This window comes from Artemia sp. Qi Xiang Cuo, chromosome 7, assembly GCF_049724085.1.
Source record: "Artemia sp. Qi Xiang Cuo chromosome 7, ASM4972408v1, whole genome shotgun sequence".
NCBI lineage: Eukaryota > Metazoa > Arthropoda > Branchiopoda > Anostraca > Artemiidae > Artemia > Artemia sp. Qi Xiang Cuo.
Window position 1 is genome coordinate 15,927,908 of NC_142800.1, and position 24,134 is coordinate 15,952,041.

The window sequence follows — 24,134 nt, forward strand, 5'->3', positions numbered from 1 at the left end:
ACAAAAAAAAAACATTTCGTTCAAGAAATTATGAGAAAATTCTAAGTAATTAAAAAAATTTATTTTTTTTAAGATTTATATATACTACTTTGAAATTAAATTAAATAATTAATGAAAAATTATCATTATAAGTAGCAAATTCATTCTTTAATTCACCTTTTGTATAAACAAAAAAAAAACAAAAAAGACATTTCTTTCAAGAAATTATGACAAAATTCTTAGTAAGTAACAAACTTTATTTTTTTCAAGAGTTAGATATACGATGTAGAAATTAAATTCATGAAATTATGAAAAAATTCTCAGTAAGTAACCATTTCTTTCTTGAAGTCAACTCTTGGATACACAATACGGAAATTTCATTCAAGAAATTATGAAAATATTTGTATGTAAGTAACAAACTCTTTATTAGTTTCACCTCTTGGATATGCAGTACAGATACTTCATTCAAGAAATTATGAAAAAATCGCAAGTAAGTAGCTTTTTTTTCTCTTTATCACAAACAATTTTCACTTAGCTACGCGATATATAAATTTAATTCAAGAAATTCTGAAAAAATTCTCAGTAAGTAACCATTTCTTTCTTGAAGTCAACTCATGGATACACACAATAAGGAAATTTCATTCAAGAAATTAAAAAAAATATTTGTAAGTAAGTAACAAGCTCTTTATTGATTTCACCTCTTGAATATACAGTACAGATACTTCATTCAAGAAACGTGATTAAACACGTTTTGAAACTGCATGCTATTTGTATGCCTTTCCTGGCACCTTTCCAAACGAGCGGGGATTCCCCACTGGTTCCTACACATTGCAAAAAGTGAGCAGTACGAAAACTCCACGTTTTCAACCAGACTGGTTTTTAGGGACCAATCGGGAGAGATATGCAAAGTCGACATAGCTTTATTTCATTTTTTTAAGGTTCATTTAGACGTGGTTCCGTGGGCGCACGTGACCTCGGGGAACTGAACCGGAAAAAAATGAAAGAAAGCACTGTCGAAGTTACATATCTCTCATGATTGGTACCTAAAAAACCAGTCTGGTTGAAAAAGTGGAGTTTTCGTTCTGCTCACTTTTTACAATGTGTAGGAACCAGTGGGGAATCCCCGCTCGTTTGGAAAGGTGCCAAGGAAAGGCATACAAATAGCATGCAGTTTCAAAACGTGTTTAATCACGTTTCTTGAATGAAGTATCTGTACTGTATATCCAAGAGGTGAAACTAATAAATCAATAAAGAGCTTGTTACTTACTTACAAATATTTTTTATAATTTCTTGAATGAAATTTCATTATTGTGTGTATCCATGAGTTGACTTCAAGAAAGAAATTGTTACTTACTGAGAATTTTTTCATAATTTCTTGAATTAAATTTCTATATCGCGTAGATAAGTGAAAATAGTTTGTGATAAAGAGAAAAAAAGCTACTTACTTGCGATTTTTTCATAATTTCTTGAATGAAGTATCTGTACTGCATATCCAAGAGGTGAAACTAATAAAGAGTTTGCTACTTACATACAAATATTTTCATAATTTCTTGAATGAAATTTCCGTATTGTGTATCCAAGAGTTGACTTCAAGAAAGAAATGGTTACTTACTGAGAATTTTTTCATAATTTCATTAATTTAATTTCTAAATCGTATATATAACTCGTGAAAACAATAAATTTTTTTACTTACTAAGAATTTTGTCATAATTTCTTGAAAGAAATGTCTTTTTTGTTTTTTTTTGTTTATCCAACAGGTGAATTAAATAAGGAATTTGCTACTTAGAATGAGAATTTTTCATAATTTAATTAATTTAATTTCTACGTCTTATATCTAACTCGTGAAAACAATAAAGTTATTTAATTACTTAGAATTTTCTCATAATTTCTTGCACTAAATTTTTTTTTTTTGTTTATCCAACAGGTGAATTCAATAAAGAATTTGTTAATTATATTGATAATTTTTTCATAATTTCTTGAATTTAATTTCTACGTCGTATATCTAACTTGTGAAAACAATAAAGAGTTTGTTACTTACTTAGAATTTTGTCATAATTTCTTGAACGAAATGTCTTTTTTGTTTGTCCAACAGGTAAATTCAAGAAAGAATTTGCTACTTAGTTACAATTTTTTTCATAATTTCTTGAATGAAATTTCCGTATTGCGTATCCAAGAGTTGACTTCAAGAAAGAAATTGTTACTTACTGAGAATTTTTTCAATAATTTCTTGAATTAAATTTCTACATCATTTAGCTAAGTTAAAATTGTTTGTGATAAAGAGAAAAAAAAGTTACTTACTTGCAATTTTTTCATAATTTCTTGAATGAAGTATCTGTATTGTATATCCAAGAGGTGAAATCAATAAAGAGTTTGTTGCTTACTTACAAATATTTTCATAATTTCTTGAATGAAATTTCCATATTTTGTATCCAAGAGAATTTGCTACTTACTTAAAATTTTTGAAAATTCCTTAAATGAAATTTCTGCATTGTGTGTCCATGAGGTAACATGAGTGTGTTACCTATTTACAATTCCATCATAATTTCTTGAATGAAATTTCAATATTGTGTATCCAATAGGTGAAAACAATAAAGACTTTATTACTTACTTGCGATTTTATTATGATGTCTTGAATTAAATATCTGTATTGTGTCCAGGAAGCGAAGTCAAGAAAGCTATTGTTACTTACTTACAATTTCTTCATAATTTAATGAAATTAATAAAACAATTATGAAGAATAAAAACGGGTTAAGCATAAAGATATTTATTGCTTAAACGTATTAACATATTTTTGAAAGAATTTGCTACTTACTTACAATTTTTGATAATTCCTTAAATGAAATTTCTGCATTTTGTATCAACGAGGTAACTTCAAGAAAGAGTTTGTTGATTACTTAGAGTTTCGTCATAAATTTATTGAATGAAATGTCTTTTTTTATTTATCCAGGAGGCGAATTCAAGAAAGAATTTGTTCCCATGTGTCTGACAATAGATGTATACAAATTCCTTTTCTTACATCTCTGACGTTTGATTAGACATTCTAAGCGTTTGATATGCTAGCTTACTCTAAAAATAATGAACACATAACAATGTAATGCATAATATATTTTTAATGAAATATTGCTATGTAGAATATTAATACAAAAATATATTATGATACATTATTAATATCAATGATTAACTTTGGACATTTTGAATCTGCTCCATAAAAGAGTTCACCATGTTCTCTCTTGATATTATAGCTATTGTTTTATCTTAGTTCGTAATCAGTAGAATAATCATTATTCCATTTTGAGTCATAGACAATTTTTACTGGTGTCTCATCAACAGGCTGAATATACTTTTCGTCTTTGGTATTATTTGGTTCAATGACTGTTTGAGCAATGGCAGTAACGTTTGCTGATGCTTTGTTTTTCATCGATTCTTCTTTATATTATATCGTGATATTTTTTGACAATACCCTTTTTATTTTTCTGGCAGTTTCACTGTCTATTATCACCTTATTTTTACACAGGTAATAGTTTCGGCACTCAGACACGATATGGTTTACGATATTAGTAGAAGAGTAGGCCTTTCTTTTATTGATATTCCGTTGAATGCTAATACCCGAAAGGTGACGATTGGATGTATCAGTAGGTAATGTGTTACCTGCAACGGTAGCAAGGAGTTGTCCTCTATCATCAATGATTATTTTTATGTTGGCATTCTCTTTGAGTGCAATCATCTCTGGAGATCTCAATCTCGCATAACCACCAACATAAGAGTTAAATTTTTCGGTATTCCAAAGAAATTTAATTCCTTACTGTCATGACAATGCATGCATACATTTCCAATAGTGCTACCACCTGTACTTGTTTCAAAGTTTAAATACTTCTCTTTGTCAGCATTCAATGCTACAATAAGCTTGTTATGTAAACACACTTTATTAAAATGCTCCATCTTCACTTTTTTTTTTATAGATATGACTTATGTGTTTATCGTTCCACTGCGTAAAAAATACTGATTTAATACATGCAATAGATTAGGTAGTGTTAATAACCGATCATAGAATACCAGTGGGAAAGTTACATCCTGTCTCTGACCAATCAAAGAGTGCAATTGTTAGAACTGTAAGCATATTTCTACATTTTAAGTTATCTACAAAAAGAAAAAAAATAAATAAAGTTGAAAAATTTCGAAGTTTTAAAAAAGTTTAAATTAAAAAATTTTAGTATATAGAATGTCTTTACTTAAAAGAATAAAAATCACACGGAATAAGGCAACTGAGTCTCTCAATCCCCGTAAAGCTCTTTTAAAAGATAAAAAAACTACTTATTTAACACAAAAATTTCGTTTTTAATTACGAGCAATTAAAGAAAAATCACACGGAATTAGGCAACTGAGTCTCTCAATCCCCGTAAAGCTCTTTTAAAAGATACAAAAACTACCTATTTAACACAAAAATTTAGTTTTTAATGAGCACCACGTCAAGAAATAACACACATAATTAGGCAACTGAGTCTCTCAATGCCCGTAAAGCTCTTTTAAAAGATACAAAAACTACTTATTTAACACAAAAAATTAGTTTTAATGACCATCAAGTAAAGAAAAATCACACGGAATTAGTCAACTGAGTCTCTCCATCCCCGTAAAGCTCTTTTAAAAGATACAAAAACTACTTATTTAACACAAAAATTTCGTTTTTAATGACAATCAAGTAAAGAAAAATCACACGGAATTAGGCAACTGAGTCTCTCAATCCCCGTAAAGCTCTTTTAAAAGATACAAAAACTACTTAATAAACACAAAAATTTCGTTTTTAATGACTACCAAGTAAAGAAAAATCACACGGAATTAGGCAACTGAGTCTCTCCATCCCCGTAAAGCTCTTTTAAAAGATAAAAAAACTACTTATTTAACACAAAAATTACGTTTTTAATTACCACCAAGTAAAGAAAAATCACACGGAATTAGGCAGTTGAGTCTCTCAATCCCCGTAAATCTATTTTAAAATATACAAAATCTAATTATTTAACAAAAAAATTTCTTTTTTTATTACAAACAAGTAAGGAAAAACAAAACTGAATTAGTCAACTGAGTCTCACAATCACCGTAAATCTCTATTAAAATATAAAAAAACTACTTATTTAAAACAAAAATTTCGTTTTTAATGACCATCAATTAAAGAAAAAACCCATGGAATTAGGCAACTGAGTCCCTCAAACGCCGTACATCTCTATTTTTAGATACAAAAACTAAATTTTTTGTACGCATTATTCGTTTTTAACTACTCTCAACTAACCAAAAATCATACAGAATTAGACAACTGAGTCTCTCAATCCAAGGACGGCTCTTTAAAAATATACAAAAACAAATTCATAAAAACAAAAATTTATTTGTTAATGAACAACAAGTAAAGAAAAATCACACGGAATTAGGCAAGTGAGTCTCTCAATCCCCGTAAAGCTATTTTAAAATATACACAAACGTCTGTTATAAAAATTAAATTTCTAGTTTTATGAATCAAATGTTTAGAAAAAATCAAACGTAATTATTACACAGAGTATCTAAATACACGTTAATAAATTTTAAAATATACAAAAAACTACTTATTAAACACCAAAATAACGTTTGAATTGAACACACCGTCCAGTACAATAACTAGGCCTAATGCAGTAGTTACTAAAACCCTACGTCATAATAATTTAATATATACTAAGACTAATTAAGAAAAACAAACAGTTAGTTTTTAATGACCACCAAGTAAAGAAAAATCACACTGAATTAGGCGACTGAGTCTCTCAATCCCCGTAAAGCTCTTTTAAAAGATACAAAAACTACTTTTTTAACACAAAGAACCCCCATGCAACTGAACCCCTGTATAACTGAAACCCTGTACAACTGAACCTCCGTGCTAAATTTCATTACGTTTAATATCTAGCCACCAAATGCTCCAAGCCTCAGAAGACAAAGTGATTTTGAAAACAGGGAGCCCGATTTTCGAAAAAAAGGGATACCACCCGGGCAACTGACTCCCCGTTTAAATGACCCCGTTGCTAACCAACACCCCCCGGGCCACTGTCTCCCCTTTAACTGAACACTAGTGAAATTCACACATATATTAAAACCAACAACCTAAATAAACTGTTCAGACATTTCTATTTAAATTTACAATATTTTTAAATCGTTACTTATGTATTATACAGATCACATCGGCGAGGTAAAGCTAGGTCAAGTCACAATGTCATTCTATCGTTACTTTTCAATTAAGCTATTGAATACTCTCTAGCAATGTCTCTTGTAAACGTCAAATCTATTAAGTATCTGAGCTTATTCTTTGTATTGTTGACACAAATGCTCCAAGCCTCAGAAGAAAAAGGGATTTTGAAAACAGGGAGCCCGATTTTCGAAAAAAGGGATACCCCCGTGCAACTGAATCCCCTTGTAACTGAACCCGTGTATAACCGAAACCCCCGTGCAACTGTATCCCCTTTAACTGAACCCTCGTGCAAGTCACCCCTCTATGCAACCCATCCCCCTCAAAACACTTGTCAGCCGTTTCTTTTTAAATTGACAATATTTTTCAAACGTTACTTATGTATTATACAGATCACATCGGCGAGGTAAAGCTAGGTTAAGTCACAATGTCATTCTATCGTTACTTTTCAATTAAGCTATTGAATACTTTCTAGCAATGTCTCTTGTAAACGTCAAATCTATTAAGTATCTGAGATTATTCTTTGTATTGTTGATGCAAGCATCTCATTCTTTAATTACCCGTTGACAAAGAGTGTAATGACCGAGTGTAATGACCTGTTTACCTACCAGAAAAAACTGTTTGGTACGGAGGTCTGCGCAAAATGGTACCTTGGTATATACTGACGACCTGCTTTAAGTTAAACCCTAGACGGTTAGACGAAAAAGAACAATCTTCGGCAATCTGTCATTCTTCATCCACACAACATGCCCTAGCCACATCAACCTTTCTTTCATTATCAAACAGTTCGTGGTAACGAACTGTAAGTAAGGAGCGCCCCGGCTCAATGGTAACCAGAACTCTAAAAAACGGAATTTTGATACCAATAGATATATCAAAAGAATCAGATTTTAATTTTGATTTCAAATATATAAGTTTCATCAAGTTTAATTTTATCTATCAAAAGTTACGCGCCTGAGAAAATTTGGCTGATTTTCGAAAAAAAGGAGGAAAGACCCCCTAAAACTTATAGAACCTTAATGAAAATCACACCATCATATTCAGCATATCAGAGAACCCTACTGTAGAGGTTTCAAGCTCCTATCTACAAAAATGTGGAATTTTCCATTTTTTGCCAGAAGAAAGTTCACGGATGCGTGTTCATTTGTTGTTGTTATTTCCAGGGGTGATCGTATCGACCCAGTGGTCCTAGAATATCGTGGAAGGGCTCATTGGAACGGAAATTACAAGTTCTAGTGCCCTTTTTAAGTGACCAAAAAAATGGAGGGCAACTAGGTCCACTCCCACGCTCATTTTTTTCCCAAAGTCACCCGATCAAAATTTTGAGATAGCCATTTTGTTCAGCATGGTAAAATATTATAACTATGTCTTTTAGGATGACTTAATCCCTCGAAGCCCCCAGAAGGAGGGCTGAAAGCTATGAACTTTACCCAATGTTAACATATAGTATTGGTTATTGGGACCCGGCTCAATGGTAACCGAAACTCTAGAAAACGGTATTTTGATACAAATAGATACATTAAAAGAATCGGATTTTAATGCTGATTTCAAATATATAAGTTTCATCAAGGTTAATCCTACCCATCAAAAGTTACGCACCTGAGAAAATTTGGCTGATTTTCGAAAAAAGGAGGAAAGACCCCCTAAAAGTTATAGAACCTAAATGAAAATCACACCATCATATTCCGCGTATCAGAAAACCCTTCTTTAGAGGTTTCAAGCTCCTATCTACAAAAATGTGGAATTTTGCATTTATTGTCAGAAGAAAGATCACGGGTGCGTGTTTATTTGTTTTTTTTTTTTTTTTTCCCCAGGGGTGATCGTATCGACCCAGTGGTCCTATAATATCGTGGGAGGGCTCATTGGAACGGAAATTAAAAGTTCTAGTGCCATTTTTAAGTGACCAAAAAAATGGAGGGCAATTAGGCCCCCTCCCAAAAAAAAGCTGTGACTTTCTCACAGCTCTATTTTTTTTAAACAATATAAAACATTGGCGTAAAGAGCGAGGCGTTGAGGAGGGGACAGCTCCTTTCATGTACGGAATAATTTCTGTTCGCTTTAAGTTTTAATGTCGCTCCTTACTTTCAGTTAAAAAAACTTGTTTTTTTTATTTAATAGCTCTATAGAGCGGTATTTAACCACATTTTTCGTACAGGCTATTGTTTGAAATACGGTCATTCAGCCGGGTACCTAGAAAAATCCTTCATCAATTTCTCTGGAAAACATCTAGCAAATCTTCATCCGCTTTTCGAAGCGCCCATGCTTCATAGCCATATTTGATAATATGGCTTCATAGCCATATTTGATAATATGGCTTCATAGCCATATTTGAAAGATATGATGTATAACTATTGTTGCATACTACTACTACTAACAACTCACCGCAGCACCAAGCCGTCTGAGGGCAACACAGCTACGCACGCTCCTCCGCCATCCCAATCTATTCAAAGCCTCCCTTTTTACACCCTCCCACAAAGTTCCCATATCATTTAAATCTTTCTTTATGACGCCCTCCCACCCCATACGAGGACGACCTGCTTTAAGTTAAACCCTAGACAGTTAGCCGAAAAAGAACAATCTTCGACAATCTGTCATCCTTCATCCGCACAACGTTCCCTGGCCACATCAACCTTTCTTTCATTATAGCTCTATAGAGCGGTATTTAACCACATTTTTCGTACAGGCTATTGTTTGAAATACGGTCATTCAGCCGGGTACCTAGAAAAATCCTTCATCAATTTCTCTGGAAAACATCTAGCAAATCTTCATCCGCTTTTCGAAGCGCCCATGCTTCATAGCCATATTTGACTACTGTCATCAATGTAGCTTCTAATATTCTAATCTTGGTTTGCAGACTTATCTTCCCATTCTTCCAAACTTTTTTAACTGTGAAAAAACACCCTGAGCCTTGGCTATTCTACTTTTGACATCTTTACTGCTCCCACCATCCTTACTAATAATACTACCAATGTAAGTGAAGCTGCCCATTTGATCAGTCTTTTCATTACCCAACGTCACCTTTTCATCTTCACTTATTCCTAGCCTTACTGACTTAAGTGATTTTTCTTAACAATAATTTTCAAACCTATTCTAGCACTCTGAACTCGCAAAACCTCTAAAAGTTCATTCATTTTGCTCACACTTTCCTCTAGGATGCTTAAATCATCAGCATAATGTAAGTCCAGGAGACTTTTTCCTCCCCATTTGATTCCGTGGTCTCCCATTGCCTTTCCTGTGCTCCTTAAGACAAAGTCCATCAAAAAACCCAAATAAAGAGGGATAGAACACAACTCCTGATTTAATACAAAACCAGCTGCTAACCACATTTCCTACCTTAACCGCAGCAGTGTTATTCTCGTACATAGCACTAATAACTTTAATGTATTTGTCTGGTATACCATACAAGGATAAAACCTTAACCAAAGCTTTTCTATCAACAGAATCGAACCCTTGCTCATAATCTATAAAACTGAGGACCAAAGGTGTTTGACAACTCAGGCATTACCTAAATTATCTTAATTATTAACCTAAGAGTAAAAATTTGGTCGACGCATCCTCTACCTTTTTTAAAACCGCACTGTTCTTCTCTTTAAACTTTGTCTACGGCATCTCTCAGTCTGAAAAGTATCATATTACTAAGTAATTTGATATCTACAGAGACCAGACTAATGTCTCGATCATTACCACCCTCACTTTTATCACATTTCCCACTAGTTCACAAAAGTGGATTATTTAAGGTTTTCCTAAAATCGTTAGGTACTTCCCCCTTTTCAAAAATCATATTCATAATTTTCAGTGACTTATTTCTAACCTCAGAGCCACCATATTTAAGAAACTCATTTACCACCCTATCAGCACCTGGAGCCTTATTATTTCCTAATCCTTTTAGTACTGTCGCTAATTCTTCCTCAAAAAAAAAAAAATATTCCTTCACATCCAAGGTATCACACACTTTTTCATTTTCCTCTATATCTTTTCCTGCAACTCTATCTCGGTTTAGCAAATTCTCAAAATGTTCTGCTCCTTAATGTCACTTCTTACTTTCAATTAAAAAAAAACTTGTTTTTTATTTAATTTTTGAACGTCTTTGAATTAATGCAGCTTTTGATTTTGGCCCACAGTACATGAAAAATTAAAACAAAATTTTCATATTAGTTTTACTTTTATTTGGTTAAATGGCTTTCTCGAAAATTGTTTAATTTTATTTACGAACGTTTTTATTAGTAATAAATATACGCAACTTACGACTTAACTTACGTAACGAACTTCTATATTCATTTATTTTTAACAAGTATATTAGGGAGTTCGACCCCTATTCAATACCTCGCTCTTTACGCTAAAGTTCAAATTGTTTTCTAATTCTTTAAAAATGACCCCTTAGTCACAAAGGCCGTTAATTAGAATAAATAGCTCTTATGAAAGTACTAAAAAAACTTTGGCTTAAAGAGCTAGGTATTGACTAGGGGGCATACCCAATCATATACTTAATAATTTTTGTTCGTTTTAGGTTTTGATGTTGCTCCTTTGTTTCAGTTGAAAAACTCGTTTCTTTTAAAATCAATTTCTGATCGTTTTCTTAAATAATGCTGGTAAATCTGGCACCCCCTTCATAGTAATGTCCCTTCCCCCATGAAAAGATCCTCCCACATAACCCCACGCCCCCCGCCCCTACCAGAAGAAATCCACCCTGAAAACCTCAGCAAACTTCCCAATAACCAATACAATATGTGAACATTGGGCAAAGTTAATAACTTTCAGCCCTCTTCCCGGGGACTTTGGGGGATTAAGTCATCCTAAAAGACATATTTATTATATTTTCAACCATGCTGAACAAAATGGCTATCTCAAGATTATGACTTTGGGAAAAAAATGAGCGTGGGACGGGGCTTAGTTGCCCTCCATTTTTTTTTTGTCACTTAAAAAGAGCACTAGAACTTTAAATTTCCGTTCGAATGAGCCCTCTCACGATATTCTAGGACCACTGGGTCAATATGATCACCCCTGGGAAAGCAAACAACAAAAAACAACAAAAACAAATAAAGACACGCATCCGTGACCTTTCTTCTGGCAAAAAAAAAATACGAAATTCCACATTTTTTCAAGTACGAGCTTGAAACCTCTAGAGAAAGGTTCTCTGTACGCTAAACCTGATGGTTTGATTTTCATTAAGGTTCTATAACTTTTAGTGAGTGTTTTTCCTTTTTTTCGAAAATCAGGCAAATTTTCTCAGGTGCGTAACTTTTGATGGGTACGACTAAACTTGATGAAATTTATATATTTGAAATCAGCATTGAAGTCTGATCAAGGAGGCACACTTGTGCCTCTATAAAGAGGCGACCCACCACAATGTTAAGCGATTTCCGGTCCTAGTGGTCGCAGAGAGACAGCGGTAATCGCATTTTGTAGCCCAAGCTCAAACTAAGAAACGTGCAAAATTTCACTTCCCTCCGACTTTATCTTCATTGGTAAAAGTGGGCCGGAAGTTTCGACCCTCCGACCACAGCCCCCCTTTAACGTTGTCCGATCGGATTGAAATTTAGAAGTTAAGCTTTCCTAGGGCCCGGGAGTTTATCCTCGAAATTTCAGCTCAATCCGATCACTCCTTCCCTGTTTTCCAATAACCAAATATAGCCACTTAAAGTTCATTTCTCTTTTTTTTTTTTTTTTATCCACGCCTACAGGCCACAGTTGGCAACTGATCCGGGTGAATGAGGACTCATTCGAAGCAGAATTCGCCCTGTTAGGGCCTTTTGATATTTTCAGACCGAAAAGATTATACCCCGAATTTACATTTACGAAAAACCTCGTTTTCCTATAAGCGCCCATGTTAATTTTTCCCACCACAGCCCCCCTTTAACGTTGTTTGATCGGGCTGAAATTTAGAGGATAAGCTTTCCTGGGGCCTGGGAGCTTATCCTCGAAATTTCAGCTCAATCTGATCACTCCTTCCCTGTTTTCCAAAAACCAAATATCAAGTTTTGTGGGGATTTGCTTGCGTCAAAAATAGATTCCACTTACTATAAAACCATTACAATTGCGTCTCTTTAGTAAAGCGGTCGATACTCCTGACTGTCAGGCGGAAGACCCTGGTTCGATTCACCATCAGAAGAAATTTTTTATATACTGAATTTAAAGTTTAAAAAAGAAACTCAGTTTCTTTTTTAAATTATTTGAAAAAAATTACGTTTTCTAAAGAGTTAAAGACGCTGAGTTACAAGGTCGACCCTTAAAACACCCTGTCGAGAAAGAAAAGAATAATACACAATCATCTAACAGTTAGTCAAGCAATAATAAGTAATAAACTGTACATAAACGTGCAGAAATTATTTGAAAAAAAACTACGTTTTCTGAAGAGTTAAAAAGGCTGAGTCACAAGTTCGAACCTTAAAACGTACAGGGATTAGAAGGTACAGTTGGGGGGCTGCCGCCTCCCAAACCTCCTCCCTGTCGCAGCCTTTAAATAAAAAAAAAATTAAAGGCTGCGAAAGCGGGGGGTTTGGGGGTCGGCACGTTTTAAGGTTCGAACTTGTGACTCAGCCTCTTTAACTCTTTAGAAAACGTAGTTTTTTTCAAATAATTCTTTTATTGTATCTATTGGTATCAAAATTCTGTTTTTTTAGAGTTTCGGTTACTATTGAGCCGGGTCTCTCCTTACTTACAGTTCGTTACCACGAACTGTTTGATATTGTTCATACATCCTTTTGGCAGCCTGAATGTACATAGTGTGCCTAATTTGAAGTTTCACCTTAACTTGAGTAGAAGTAGTAGTCATAGCATTCGCAGTAGTAGTAACGGTGGTAAAACGCACATAGTGTCTTCTGGTTAGTTCAACATCACCCTCCACATGCCCTTGGTCAATTAATCATTCCCCTCATAATTCTCTTAAAGTTTCACCTTAATATCCTTAGTCATTCCTGAGTTTTCCCCTGTTGACAACCTGTATACACATACTATGATTTGATTTAGCTCAAAACTCTCCTCAACATTCTCTGGAAGGTTTACTCGAATGCACTTGATCTTTTTGAACGCCAAAAGTCAAACATGCTCTAGCCCTCTAATCACTTTTGCCTCTTAAAAAGGGCACTAAAACTTTTAATTTTCAATTGAATGAGCTCCTTTAAAAGTTTCTATGATATTGCTATCTATGATAGCAATGTGCTTCCTATTATATTACTTATATGCCCCTTTGAAAACCTTTATGGTTACATGTTTTTTTTCGCTTGATTGAAATTCCTCCAAAATTCCACCTTAAGACCATTAGCCTATGTAAATTGAAAAGCTGTGTGTTCTAAGAAATTATTTAGTTCAAAATCCCCCCCAACATACCCTGAAAGTTCCAACTAAATAATGTAAGCCGTTCCTGAGATATTGATGTTAAATCATTTTGTCAATCTACATGCTCATAGTTCGTTTAGATTGAGTTCAACATCCTCCTAAGCATTCCTTGAAAACTTCACCTTGATACCCTTAGCTTGCGCAGTAGCAATAGTTGTAGCAGCATTAGTAGAAGTATGCACATAGCACCTTTGGTTTCTTCAACAACCACCACAACACAAGCTGAAAGTTTCAACTTAATACCATAAAACGTTACTAAAGCATTGCTGACATGTCCTCTTGACAACCTCTAAGCACATAGTGTGTTTTGATTTAGTTCAGCAGTATTTCAATATTCACCAAAATTTTCATCTCAATACCCTTAGCTTTAGTAGCAGTAGGAATAGTACCACAAGAAATATTAACAGCTGTAGAATTAGTAGTAGTAATCTTAGCTTTAGTAGCAGTAGTAGTAGCAGTAGTAATAGAAATAGTAGAAACAGGATGCCAATACTGCCTTTTGGTTAGTTCAGCATCCGCCATAACCAGTGGCGTATTCAGAGGGGGCTCAGCCCCCCCATAAATTCCCAAAGAATTTTTTAAGTTTAATGTCTTGCTCTCAGCAGTCCCTTTTTGATTTTTTTTTTTTTTTTTTTTATACTCGGATGGAAGTTCTGCACAGCAATAAAATTTCTCTCCCTTACACATCTTTTATACATCTGTCTAGGTCTAGATCCTACATTTTTAAGATCTTTCTCATGTCCTTAGCCGAAAAATTGTCACTCCCTCAGTCATTCCATCCCTTTGCTTGAGTCTCCAGTAAGTCTTATTTTATACTAATTGTAATTACGTCTGATCGGGTTGAAAGCTGCGTAAGCTTCGTTGCTAGTATTTGACTCGACGTGACTCAGTGATATTTAAAAAGAGCGCAATATATATGGTCAGGTATTTTAATGGCAAAACAAAACTGTCTACAATCTCTTTATCATTTTTTCTAAAATATCGCGTGTAGTTGATGCAGAGATCGCGTGAGGTTGAAGGTACTTATGCAATCTCATTCCTGGAAAAACCATTCCAGTCAAAGGGATAATTAATGAATGACCTTTTTTTATTCAAGCTTTATACAAAATTTTCCTTATTTCATGTATTTAAATGCCGGGGAATATTATTGAATATTAGGAATGAAACAGATTAGCCCTATAAGAGCATTTTTATTTGACGCTAATTCTCAAGATCAGTTTTCTATAGGGTGTAGATCTACAATTATTGTCAACTATGTTTGCCAACATGAAAACCTAGACAACGGTTTAAATACCTTATTTAACTTCAGATTCTAATAGAATAGTTTACAAGTAAATCCTATCCGTAGCAATACAGTAACAATCTTTAATATCTCAGAAAAGTTACAAAATTCTTAAAACTTTTTGTGGCTTTAAGGTTCCTTTACACTGAGTTTTTGTGTTCCGTTCTCCCCAATTTCTGATCTCATAGCTCAAACCAAAAAAAGCGATTGTTGCTCATTTTAAACAGCAATATGTGTTATAAAATCCTTTAAAGAGAAGAGGATTGTTGGGTTTTTTGTCCCATATCTTCTGAGGCTTTGGTTCATTTTCCCATTTTTTTAACCAAGCCCTTTCTCCCAAGGGCTGCAAAGAAAGGAGAACAGCGACTCTGTGGTAGGTTCTCCTATCTCCTCTTGGAATTAGCGTAAGCCTCTAATAAAATATGAAACACGGCTGACCATTATGTAGCCATGAAGGTTACAAGAATTGAAAACCCATTTTGGAATTTAAGGTTATAAAATACAGTTAAATTTCAATAAAACGTAAGAATATAAATTAGGTTTTTTGTGTTTCAGTCTAAAAAAAATATTTAAATGCTTCAGTTTAAAAATTTGATGATTAAACCAACTTTTCGAGTTAATTTCCCCAAGACACCCCAGAATTGCACCAAGAATCACCTTGCTTGACATTGGTTTGGAGACCTTTGACAAACATGATCAGATTTCTTACTCTCAAAAGTTGGACTTACTGTGTAGGCACTGGAAACCATGAAAGGACCAAGATTTTTCTAAAATAATTAACTAGAATATCAAGAGTATAGTGACAAAAATTCATCGTTTTCAAAGTACATGGCTCAAAAAGTATTCACGGTTGGTTTTCAGCCCTTCAAAAAATGTGCATAATACAAACACTGCTTCCTATTTGCCAAATCAGACACGCATTGCCGAATAAGAATCGGAAGGCTCACATCAGACGCTTGGATGCTTAGTTTCGAAGCCATGTAATGACCCTAAAGATGATCTCGCTGACTTCAATTATCATGAGGAAATACGGTATCATGTTACTGTAGACAGGAAATCTTTGATTTTTATCAAAATACAAGAAGAAAAATGCATTCCAATTAACCAGCAATTGAGTTTGCAAGATCACAAGGAAATTATTAAAAACCAAGAATTGCTAAGACCAATTGTCCAGGCTTTTCTTTTTGTGGTTTTCATGAACTAGCCCTGTGAGCTTTTCGGGAAAAAAGTGATCTTACAAAAATTGTTGAAAATTATGGGGTATTCAGATGGTTGTTGTGATTGATGATATATTGCGGAATCACAAGTTGGCGGAGCATTTCGAATCATCCGCTAGTAGCACAAAATATGCATCTTCTCAAGTGCAGAATGACATAATTGATAGTGTAGGCAATGTCACTCGGAAAGCAATTTCGAATAGAACTCAAATTGCGAAGCGTTTTTTGATATTGGCAGATGAGATGAGTGATGTAAATTCAAAAGAACAGCTTGTTCTTGTTGTCTGTTTCTATGACGATCATCAAATAAGACGAATGTTTTGTGTTTTTCGACACTGCAAATGACTTGACTCACGTAGGTCTTGCAAAGTGGATTATAAGACTCTGCTTAGAGTTTGGATTAGACAACAACAAGTTAGTTGGAATTGGTTTTGATGGAGGTAGTAGCATGTCCAGTTTATACAGGAGCACTCAAGCAGAGGCACGAAAGCAGTATTCACTTGCCATTTACACGCATTGTGCTTCGAATTGTTTAAACCTTGCCCTGGTGAAGGCCTCCAGACCGGAGATGATTCTAATGCCGTATGAATACTTTAAGAAGTCGTTGCTTTCTCCTTTTCCTGAAAAATAATTGAGCCAATTACTTCTTCGCTGCCGTATACAAAAAAAAAACAAAGGAAAAGCTCCTTCGCTTTTATAGATATGGGGGGTTGAAAGTCAGGATAGTATTGCCACTTTTCTGGAGCATTTCCCTAATATTGTTGGAGCACTGGAGAGATTCGTGACAACCAGTCCGATTTGGGTCTAATGGCGAAAGCCAAATCCTTAGTAGCAGTCATTACCTAGTCAAGCTTCATTTTCCGTCTGATTCTTGTGAAAAAGTAAGTTCGATTCTGCTTTCAACTTCCGTTTTCCTGCAGAAGGAAAATTTAGATCTAATTATTTAACGTGAAAATGTCAAACAATGCAAGTCTGTATTGCAAGAGCTAGCGGAAGCAGATTTTCCTTCTTTTCATAAAAAGTAGTCCAGACAGCTAAAAGCCTTGGTACACCCGGCTCAATACCAAAACGGCACAGTTGTTGATCCTCCTCGTCAGACACTTCTCTTTTTTACAAAGACTTTGTCTTTTCCTCATACTTCAAGCAACTATGTGAAGAGCTCGATATGAGATTGCTTAACCACCTAGCTACAGCATTTCAAATAAAACTTCTCTCCCCTCGTTTTATTGTTGATGCTGTGTTAGCCGAGATTGTGACAAAGCTGCAAAAATATAAGCAGTTCTGTTTCTCTGAGACTAGTCTCCTTGCCGAGCTAACTGTCTGGCAAGCCAAATCGAGTTCTAAAGGCGAGTCTCATCATCCAAATAAGGCTTTTGAAACTCTTGGTACGGGCAACAGCTGTTTTTTTCCAACCGTGCATTCATTCTTGATTGTATTTTCTCTGTTATCACGACTTCTGCAGATCAATCATTTATCATGCTAAAGTAGCTTAAAACATACCTCCGAAATAAGACAGGAGAGGGTAAGATGAAGGGTGTTGCACACATATCTATCAATTGCAATGCCAAGGTGGGTACTGACGCTGTTTTAAGAGACTTTGGAGGGAAATCAAGACGGATTAAAATATAAGAAGTATTTACAGTGTTTAAGTTGTTTTGTATCTGACTCAAGAGTTACCAAGATTAGAGCTTTTCAGTTTGGTAACTAAACTCATTATTCTATCTTATTGTAGTAGCATAGTAATAAATAAGCCCAAAAAGGGGATTATGACAGTTATATACTGAGTAAGTTTCTGGACTTCTGGTAGCTTTTAGCTGGTGATCCCCCCCCCCCCCGAATGGCAATCCTAAATGCGCCACAACACACAATAAGCCCTGTAAGTTTCAACTTCACACACCAGGCCGTTCCTAAGATATTGCTAATACACCATTTTGACAACCTGCATGCAGACGACGTGCTGCTATTCATTTCAACTTACCCCGTCAATTTTCCCTGAAATTTTCAGCTTCATAACCTTAGGCATAGTTGTAATAGTAGTCATAGTATAAGTAGTAGGATTACTAATGGTAGTACTAGCAGTATTAACAGTAATAGCACTAGTACTAGTAGCAGCAGTAGTATTAACATATTGTCTTTTGGTCAGTTGAACATCCCCCTCACCAAGCCCTGGAAGTTTCAACGATATATAATAAAACGTTGCTATGACATTACCACTATGGCCTTTTGACAATCTGTATATGCATAGCTTTAATTTAGTTCAACTATCCCCTAATAACTTCCTGAAATTTCCATCTTAATACTCCTGACCTTTTTAGTAGTTGCAATGGAAGTAGTAGTTGGACTAGTAGTAGTAGTAGTAGCAGTAGTAGTAGTATTAGTATTAGGGTGCACATATTGCCCTTTTGTCAATTGATTTTACCCTTTAAGCATTCCTTGAAAGTTCCAACCTAATACCCTAATTCATTCCTGAGATACAACTTTTTGAAAATCTGCATGCACATAGTGTGTTTTGATTAGTTAAAATTTCCCCTTAATATTGTCTCATAATTTCAACCCTCATACCCTTAGCCTTAAAATTTCTAGTACCACAAAAGTAGGAGCAGTAGTAGTACACACATGTTGCCTTTTGGTCAGTTGGACACTCTCCCCATGATACCCCCTAATGACGCAATAGGCTTTATACTTTAAAGTTAGGGAAGAAGGCAGTAGCAATATTCTTTTTTTTAGTGATTTTTTGTAGTTCATTTAAAGTTTGATTTGCATATTCAATTTAAGGTTTACTCGTTTGAAGATTTATTTATTCATTTATATTAGTATATGTTGTATGTTTGTTTCCTATGATTGTTTAATTGATTTCTGTTCGTTTGGGTTTTATTTGTTCTTTAATAGCAAATTTTTTTTCGTTTAAGTTTGGTTTGCATATTCAATTTAACTTTCAGCCTTTTTAAAATTTATTTATTCATTTATACGGTAACTGTTGTATGTTTGTTTGCTATGATTGTTTATTTAATTTCTGTTCATTTTGGGGTTCGTCTATTCTTTAATATTAATTTCTGATCCTTTTGAGTTTGAACAATTCTAGATTTTCATTTCTGATGATCTTAAGTTTAATGAGGCCTTTACTTCTCTTTAAAAATGTCTTTTTTGGCATTAAAAAAAATGTTTTGTTCGTTTTTTATTGCCAAACTTTTTTCAGTTCCCTATCAAGTTTTTCAAAGTTCCCTATTTCAAAATAATTTTTTTCCCAACATCAAAGTTTCATCAAATTGTCAAAACTAGTATCAAAGCAACAACATCAAAGTAACAAAGCATCAAAGTAAATAAAGTATCAGAGAAAACAAAGTATCGAATTAAATAGCATAACAAAGTAACAATAAGCAACTTGCATAACTTACAGCCCTTGCCCTGTAAATCAAAGTTGCCCTGCAAATCCGTAAATCCAAGTCTCAAAGTAAACAAAGTATCAAAATAACAACAAGCAAGTTGCATAGCTCACAGCCCTTTCTCCGGAGACTGTGAGGGCGGTTCAACCCCGGAAGTCTAGTTATTTGGCCTTTGGAGTATTTTGAACAAATTGCTATCTTAAAATTTCGACCGGATATCTTTGAAGAAAATGGGGTGGGGTGGGCTGGTTGCCTTTCGACAATGAGAATCAATAGATAAAAGCTGTTTACATAGCTGTTTACCCCAGCTATTGACACTCATACGACAGTTATTGTCTCTAAAGTGCCTTCAGATCTGTCTGATCCGATTGAATGCAAATCTGTTCTCGATCAAATAGCTGGGCATGAATTAGTTTGTAGTGTGAAACCTGTTAAAGACAGATAGTATGTCAATATCGATAAATCTGCAACTGAAGATTTTTGTACATCGGTTCAGAACTTTATTACCGGGGCAACAATTAATATACGATCCGAGCGCTTTTTTGGGATTCTCAGAGGTTTCCCAGTTGATGTCGACCTTTCAGTTAAAAGTGCAAATCGACTGGGCCAGACTATGTCAGTCAAGCTTGAATTTGAAGATTCCTTCACTCAGTCTGCTTATTTCAAAGAAGGAATTAAAGTTGGATATGAATTTTTTCGAATTCACAAATTTAAGGAAATACCTAAATGCTGCTTCAAATGACGGTCATACGATCACTTTCAAAGTGCTTGCACCAGCAATGTCTCGAAATGTGCCATATGTGCAGGGCCACATCTTTCTACTAAGGATAGTCATTGTAGTGCTGCTCCCAAGTGTGCTAACTGTGGTAAAAATCATGCTTCTTATAGCTTGTCCTGCCCTGTATCTAAGGAACTAATGTCTCGCTCCCACTTTTTGCGATGACTTTGGAGTTTTCAATAATATTGTTTAATATTAATGTTACAAAGGATAAGAATTTCGTTATTGATGAGCTCTACAATGATTTTGATTTGGTCTGTTTACAGGAGCATCTTCTTACAGACTTTAGCATTAACGATTTGCGTCGGAGCCTTCATAAAGATGAGTTTTTACTACAGCCAGAGCCACTAGAGGCCGGCCATCCGGTGGGCTAGCTAGTGTTTTTAAGCACAATCCTAATTTGGTTTCGCCGGTGATTTTTTACTCAGATGAGTTTTTTTGGCTGTTCGTATGGGCACTATAGTTTTCATTAATTCTTACCTGCCTTATGATGACCGTTCATCCAGATCAATGGCTAGATATGCTAAAGCCTGTAACATGTTGAAGTTTTTAATGGAAAAAATTTCTTTCTATTTCTTTATATCATATGATCATTGGTGACTTCAATACGGATATAAATAACTCATCAGTGAGAAGTGATTTGTTGTTAGATTGCCTTCCATCTTATCATATTATACCCAAAACTCATCTGTATTCTTATATTCACCATTCAGGCAGTAACAGCAATATTGATCACATTATTTGCTCACCTAGTATTACTACATCAATAGTGTTTGTAAACGCTGAAGAAGAAGACTTGGACCATCTCCCTATCTCACTTACTCTTACGCTGAATTTAAACCCTGCAAGTATTTGTAAAGTACCCTTGTCTTCAAAATGGTTTGAAAAAAATAATTGGAAGAAAGCTGATGTTCCTCTCTATGCGTTTACACTAGCAAGCCTGCTGTCTGCTATACGAGTTCCCTATCATCTGCTTCAGAGCTCTATACAAGTGAATTGCAAAAAGGACCTGGATTGCTATTATAATCAAATAATTAAATGTCTAAAAGATGCCGAGGCAGTTGCAGTGTCACTACAACGTGTTAGATGTGGTACGCTAAAACCTATTTGGTCTTTAGATCCTAATTTAAAAACTTTGAAAAATAAAGCTAAATTTTGGTTAAAAGTCTGGAATGAATGTGATAGACCGCCTTGTGGAATTGTATCTGACCTTAAGCGTAAGACGCGCAGTGAATATAAAAAAAATCTTAAGTCAATGCGTTATCGTGGTATGGATTTTCCAGTGTCAAAGAGAGAATGGCGAAAGGTTGTTAGTTCTGAGTCGATTAGAAGTGATGTGCCAAGTAGTGATTGTCTTCCTGCATCTGCTTGGAATGGCCATTACTCGTCTATTTTTGTAACGTTAATTACCGTGTGCATTCTTTGTATACTCATTCTCTTTCTGCTATTTTTAGTACCCCTCTATCTCAGCGTCTTTGTGTTCCCATTTCTCTTTCAGCGTTGGCCAAGCTCTACTCAACTTTTTGTGACCATTCAATTCCTTTTGCTGCTGGAATTTTTCTCCTTCTTAAGAAAAATGAGTTAAAAAGAATTCGGATTAATTACTTTAGATTTTTTAAATTTTAGTTGTTTCTTCCACCTTGGACGAAAAACCGGGTAATTATTAATAAATTTCTTGTTCCTAATATTACTGAAAAAATGAAAGCACTACACAGAAAACTTTCAAATACTGCTTGTATCCGTTTTTCTCCACACCATCACCTTATCAGGTTTTTTCAGTCGTATTTTTTTTTTCTTTTATTTGTTTAGTTGTTTTTCTCTGTTTGGTCTCTCTACATTTTTTAGTATTGTAAAGAGTGAGTAAAAATCAAATAATGATAATAATAATGACAGCTTGTGTCCATATCTCTGCATATTACTGCTTATTAGATTCTGCAAGTGGTGAGTTGTTTTTTTTTCGCTCTTCTTCTTTTCCCCCTCCTTTCACGTTATTTCTTTTATTTTCTTTTAAATTTTTATATGTTACTCTGTAACTGGTAATCTTTGATTTCTATATTGATTTGGGATGTATTTTATGTGTTTTTCCTTGTGATACATCCACGTATTGTACCTCTGTACAGTGTGGGTTAGAAATAAATAATAATAATAGCCGTTCCGGGGACTGGTGGCTTTGCCACTGTTCTCCCGGTAATATATGTATATAAATTAAATATATATTTAAATACAGCATAAAATATAAATATATATTCAAGAAATTACCGTATTAGTACAAATGTCCAAAGACAGTTGATTGTCAACATGCTGAATTAAACATAGAAATTTGCTTTTTGACAGCAATAATAGAATCAACAATGTTAAGCTTCTTTACAAGACAAGAATTGTGGGTCAATTTAGAAAAATCTAGAAGATATTTTGTACAACAAAAGAATAGATATGATTTAACAATGTTTAACTTGCACACCTTTATGTTATTCTTTCGTAATCCCTCATATTCTGTCATTATCTCACGTTGGTTCATCCTGTACAACGAGGATATAAGATGTCTCCATTCTTATTATTATAATCATTGTAAGTTCCTGCCTAACCTCTCACGTTAAGCCAAAAATCCTGAGGTAACAGTAACAGCAAAATATGGAGTAACTAATCATCTGACCCTCTCAAAGAAAGGCAGAATAATTTCACAAGTTTACATGATTTTACTTGCAAATTTCCTAATATGTAATATATTTTCAGTCAATATAATGAATTTAATAATGCTATGTTTCCTTTTTTCCTCTCTTGTCTTTATTTATCAATATTCTGTTAACGTGCTCTTCAAATACAGAAATAATCTTAGTTCGTTCATCCATGATTAAGCATCACTAAGTTTCAGTTTTCTTTTTTTGTATAATTGCATTATTATAATTATAAAACAATATATTTACTTTACCTAAATGGGCAGAAAGAGTTGGACTGCTGCTGCCTTGCGGTTGCTCTCCGTCAAGCTGTAAATACTGAAGAGTATGTGATAACTTTCGATTTCTGATGAAGAAAAAAGCATTGCTTGCAATTAAAAAGATTATCATCAAACCAAGGATAACTGAAATGTACTTTATATCCTCAATGTACTTTGAGCATTTGCATTTGTCGAATTGTTCCACCCTATGAAAAACAATAAAAATTAATAAAACAATGAATAAAATAGAAATAAATCAGAAAAAAATATATGACTATATGATATCAATATATATGATATATAATATGTATGATAAAAATATGAGAATATATATGACATATAGGATAAAATATATACATGACAATATATATATATATATATATATATATGACATATATATGACAATATATATGATAAAAATATATGATATCAACATAAAAATTAACAGGTCTAAATGTTCTTTTATTGGGCATGTAAATTCACTTATATATTAAATGTACGTTTCTTCATTTACATCCGAAACATATTACTCCTGTTGCTATTTCTATGGGACTTAATCATTTACACCTTCATGAGTATTAGAGCAGTAATTAAAATTTCATTTGGTTTGACAAAACGATGAATACCAGCCTGATAGCATAGTTAAGCTTGTAAATTCACACTTCAACATAAATTGTCATAATCTCATTTCAATATATTTATTTAAAATAATGGACCATTACTAACAGGCACCCATTTTACTAGCCAGTATCATATCAGCGTTCAATTTGCTGCTGGCAAGCTATGTACCTTTTAAAAGTACTTTTCAAATTTACTTTTCTTTCAAAAATTACTAATTTACGTTTCAAGGTGTAATTTACTTCTTTTTTTAAAAATGGGCGGTATTTTCAAATGGCGTTGATAATAAAAACAGTCCTTAAAATCAAAGGTGGTAATATTCAAATTTAGTTTGGAAACAACCGATAAATAGTTAAAATTCTATATTAGTTTATTGCAATGTTTTGCAGACTTTTGACAGTTTTTGTTTTT

At 34.0% G+C, this 24,134-nt stretch overlaps 1 protein-coding gene across 2 annotated transcripts in view; it reads right to left on the reverse strand.

Moving 5' to 3' along the window:
• LOC148949999 (uncharacterized) overlaps positions 1-24,134 on the reverse strand; it is a 52,615-nt gene that overhangs the window by 13,919 nt on the left and 14,562 nt on the right. For both annotated transcript variants that reach the window (XM_089091399.1, XM_089091398.1), the window contains exon 2: positions 23,100-23,311. In XM_089091399.1, the coding sequence (XP_088947525.1) occupies positions 23,100-23,311 (212 nt within the window). The remainder of the gene's footprint in view (positions 1-23,099; positions 23,312-24,134) is intronic.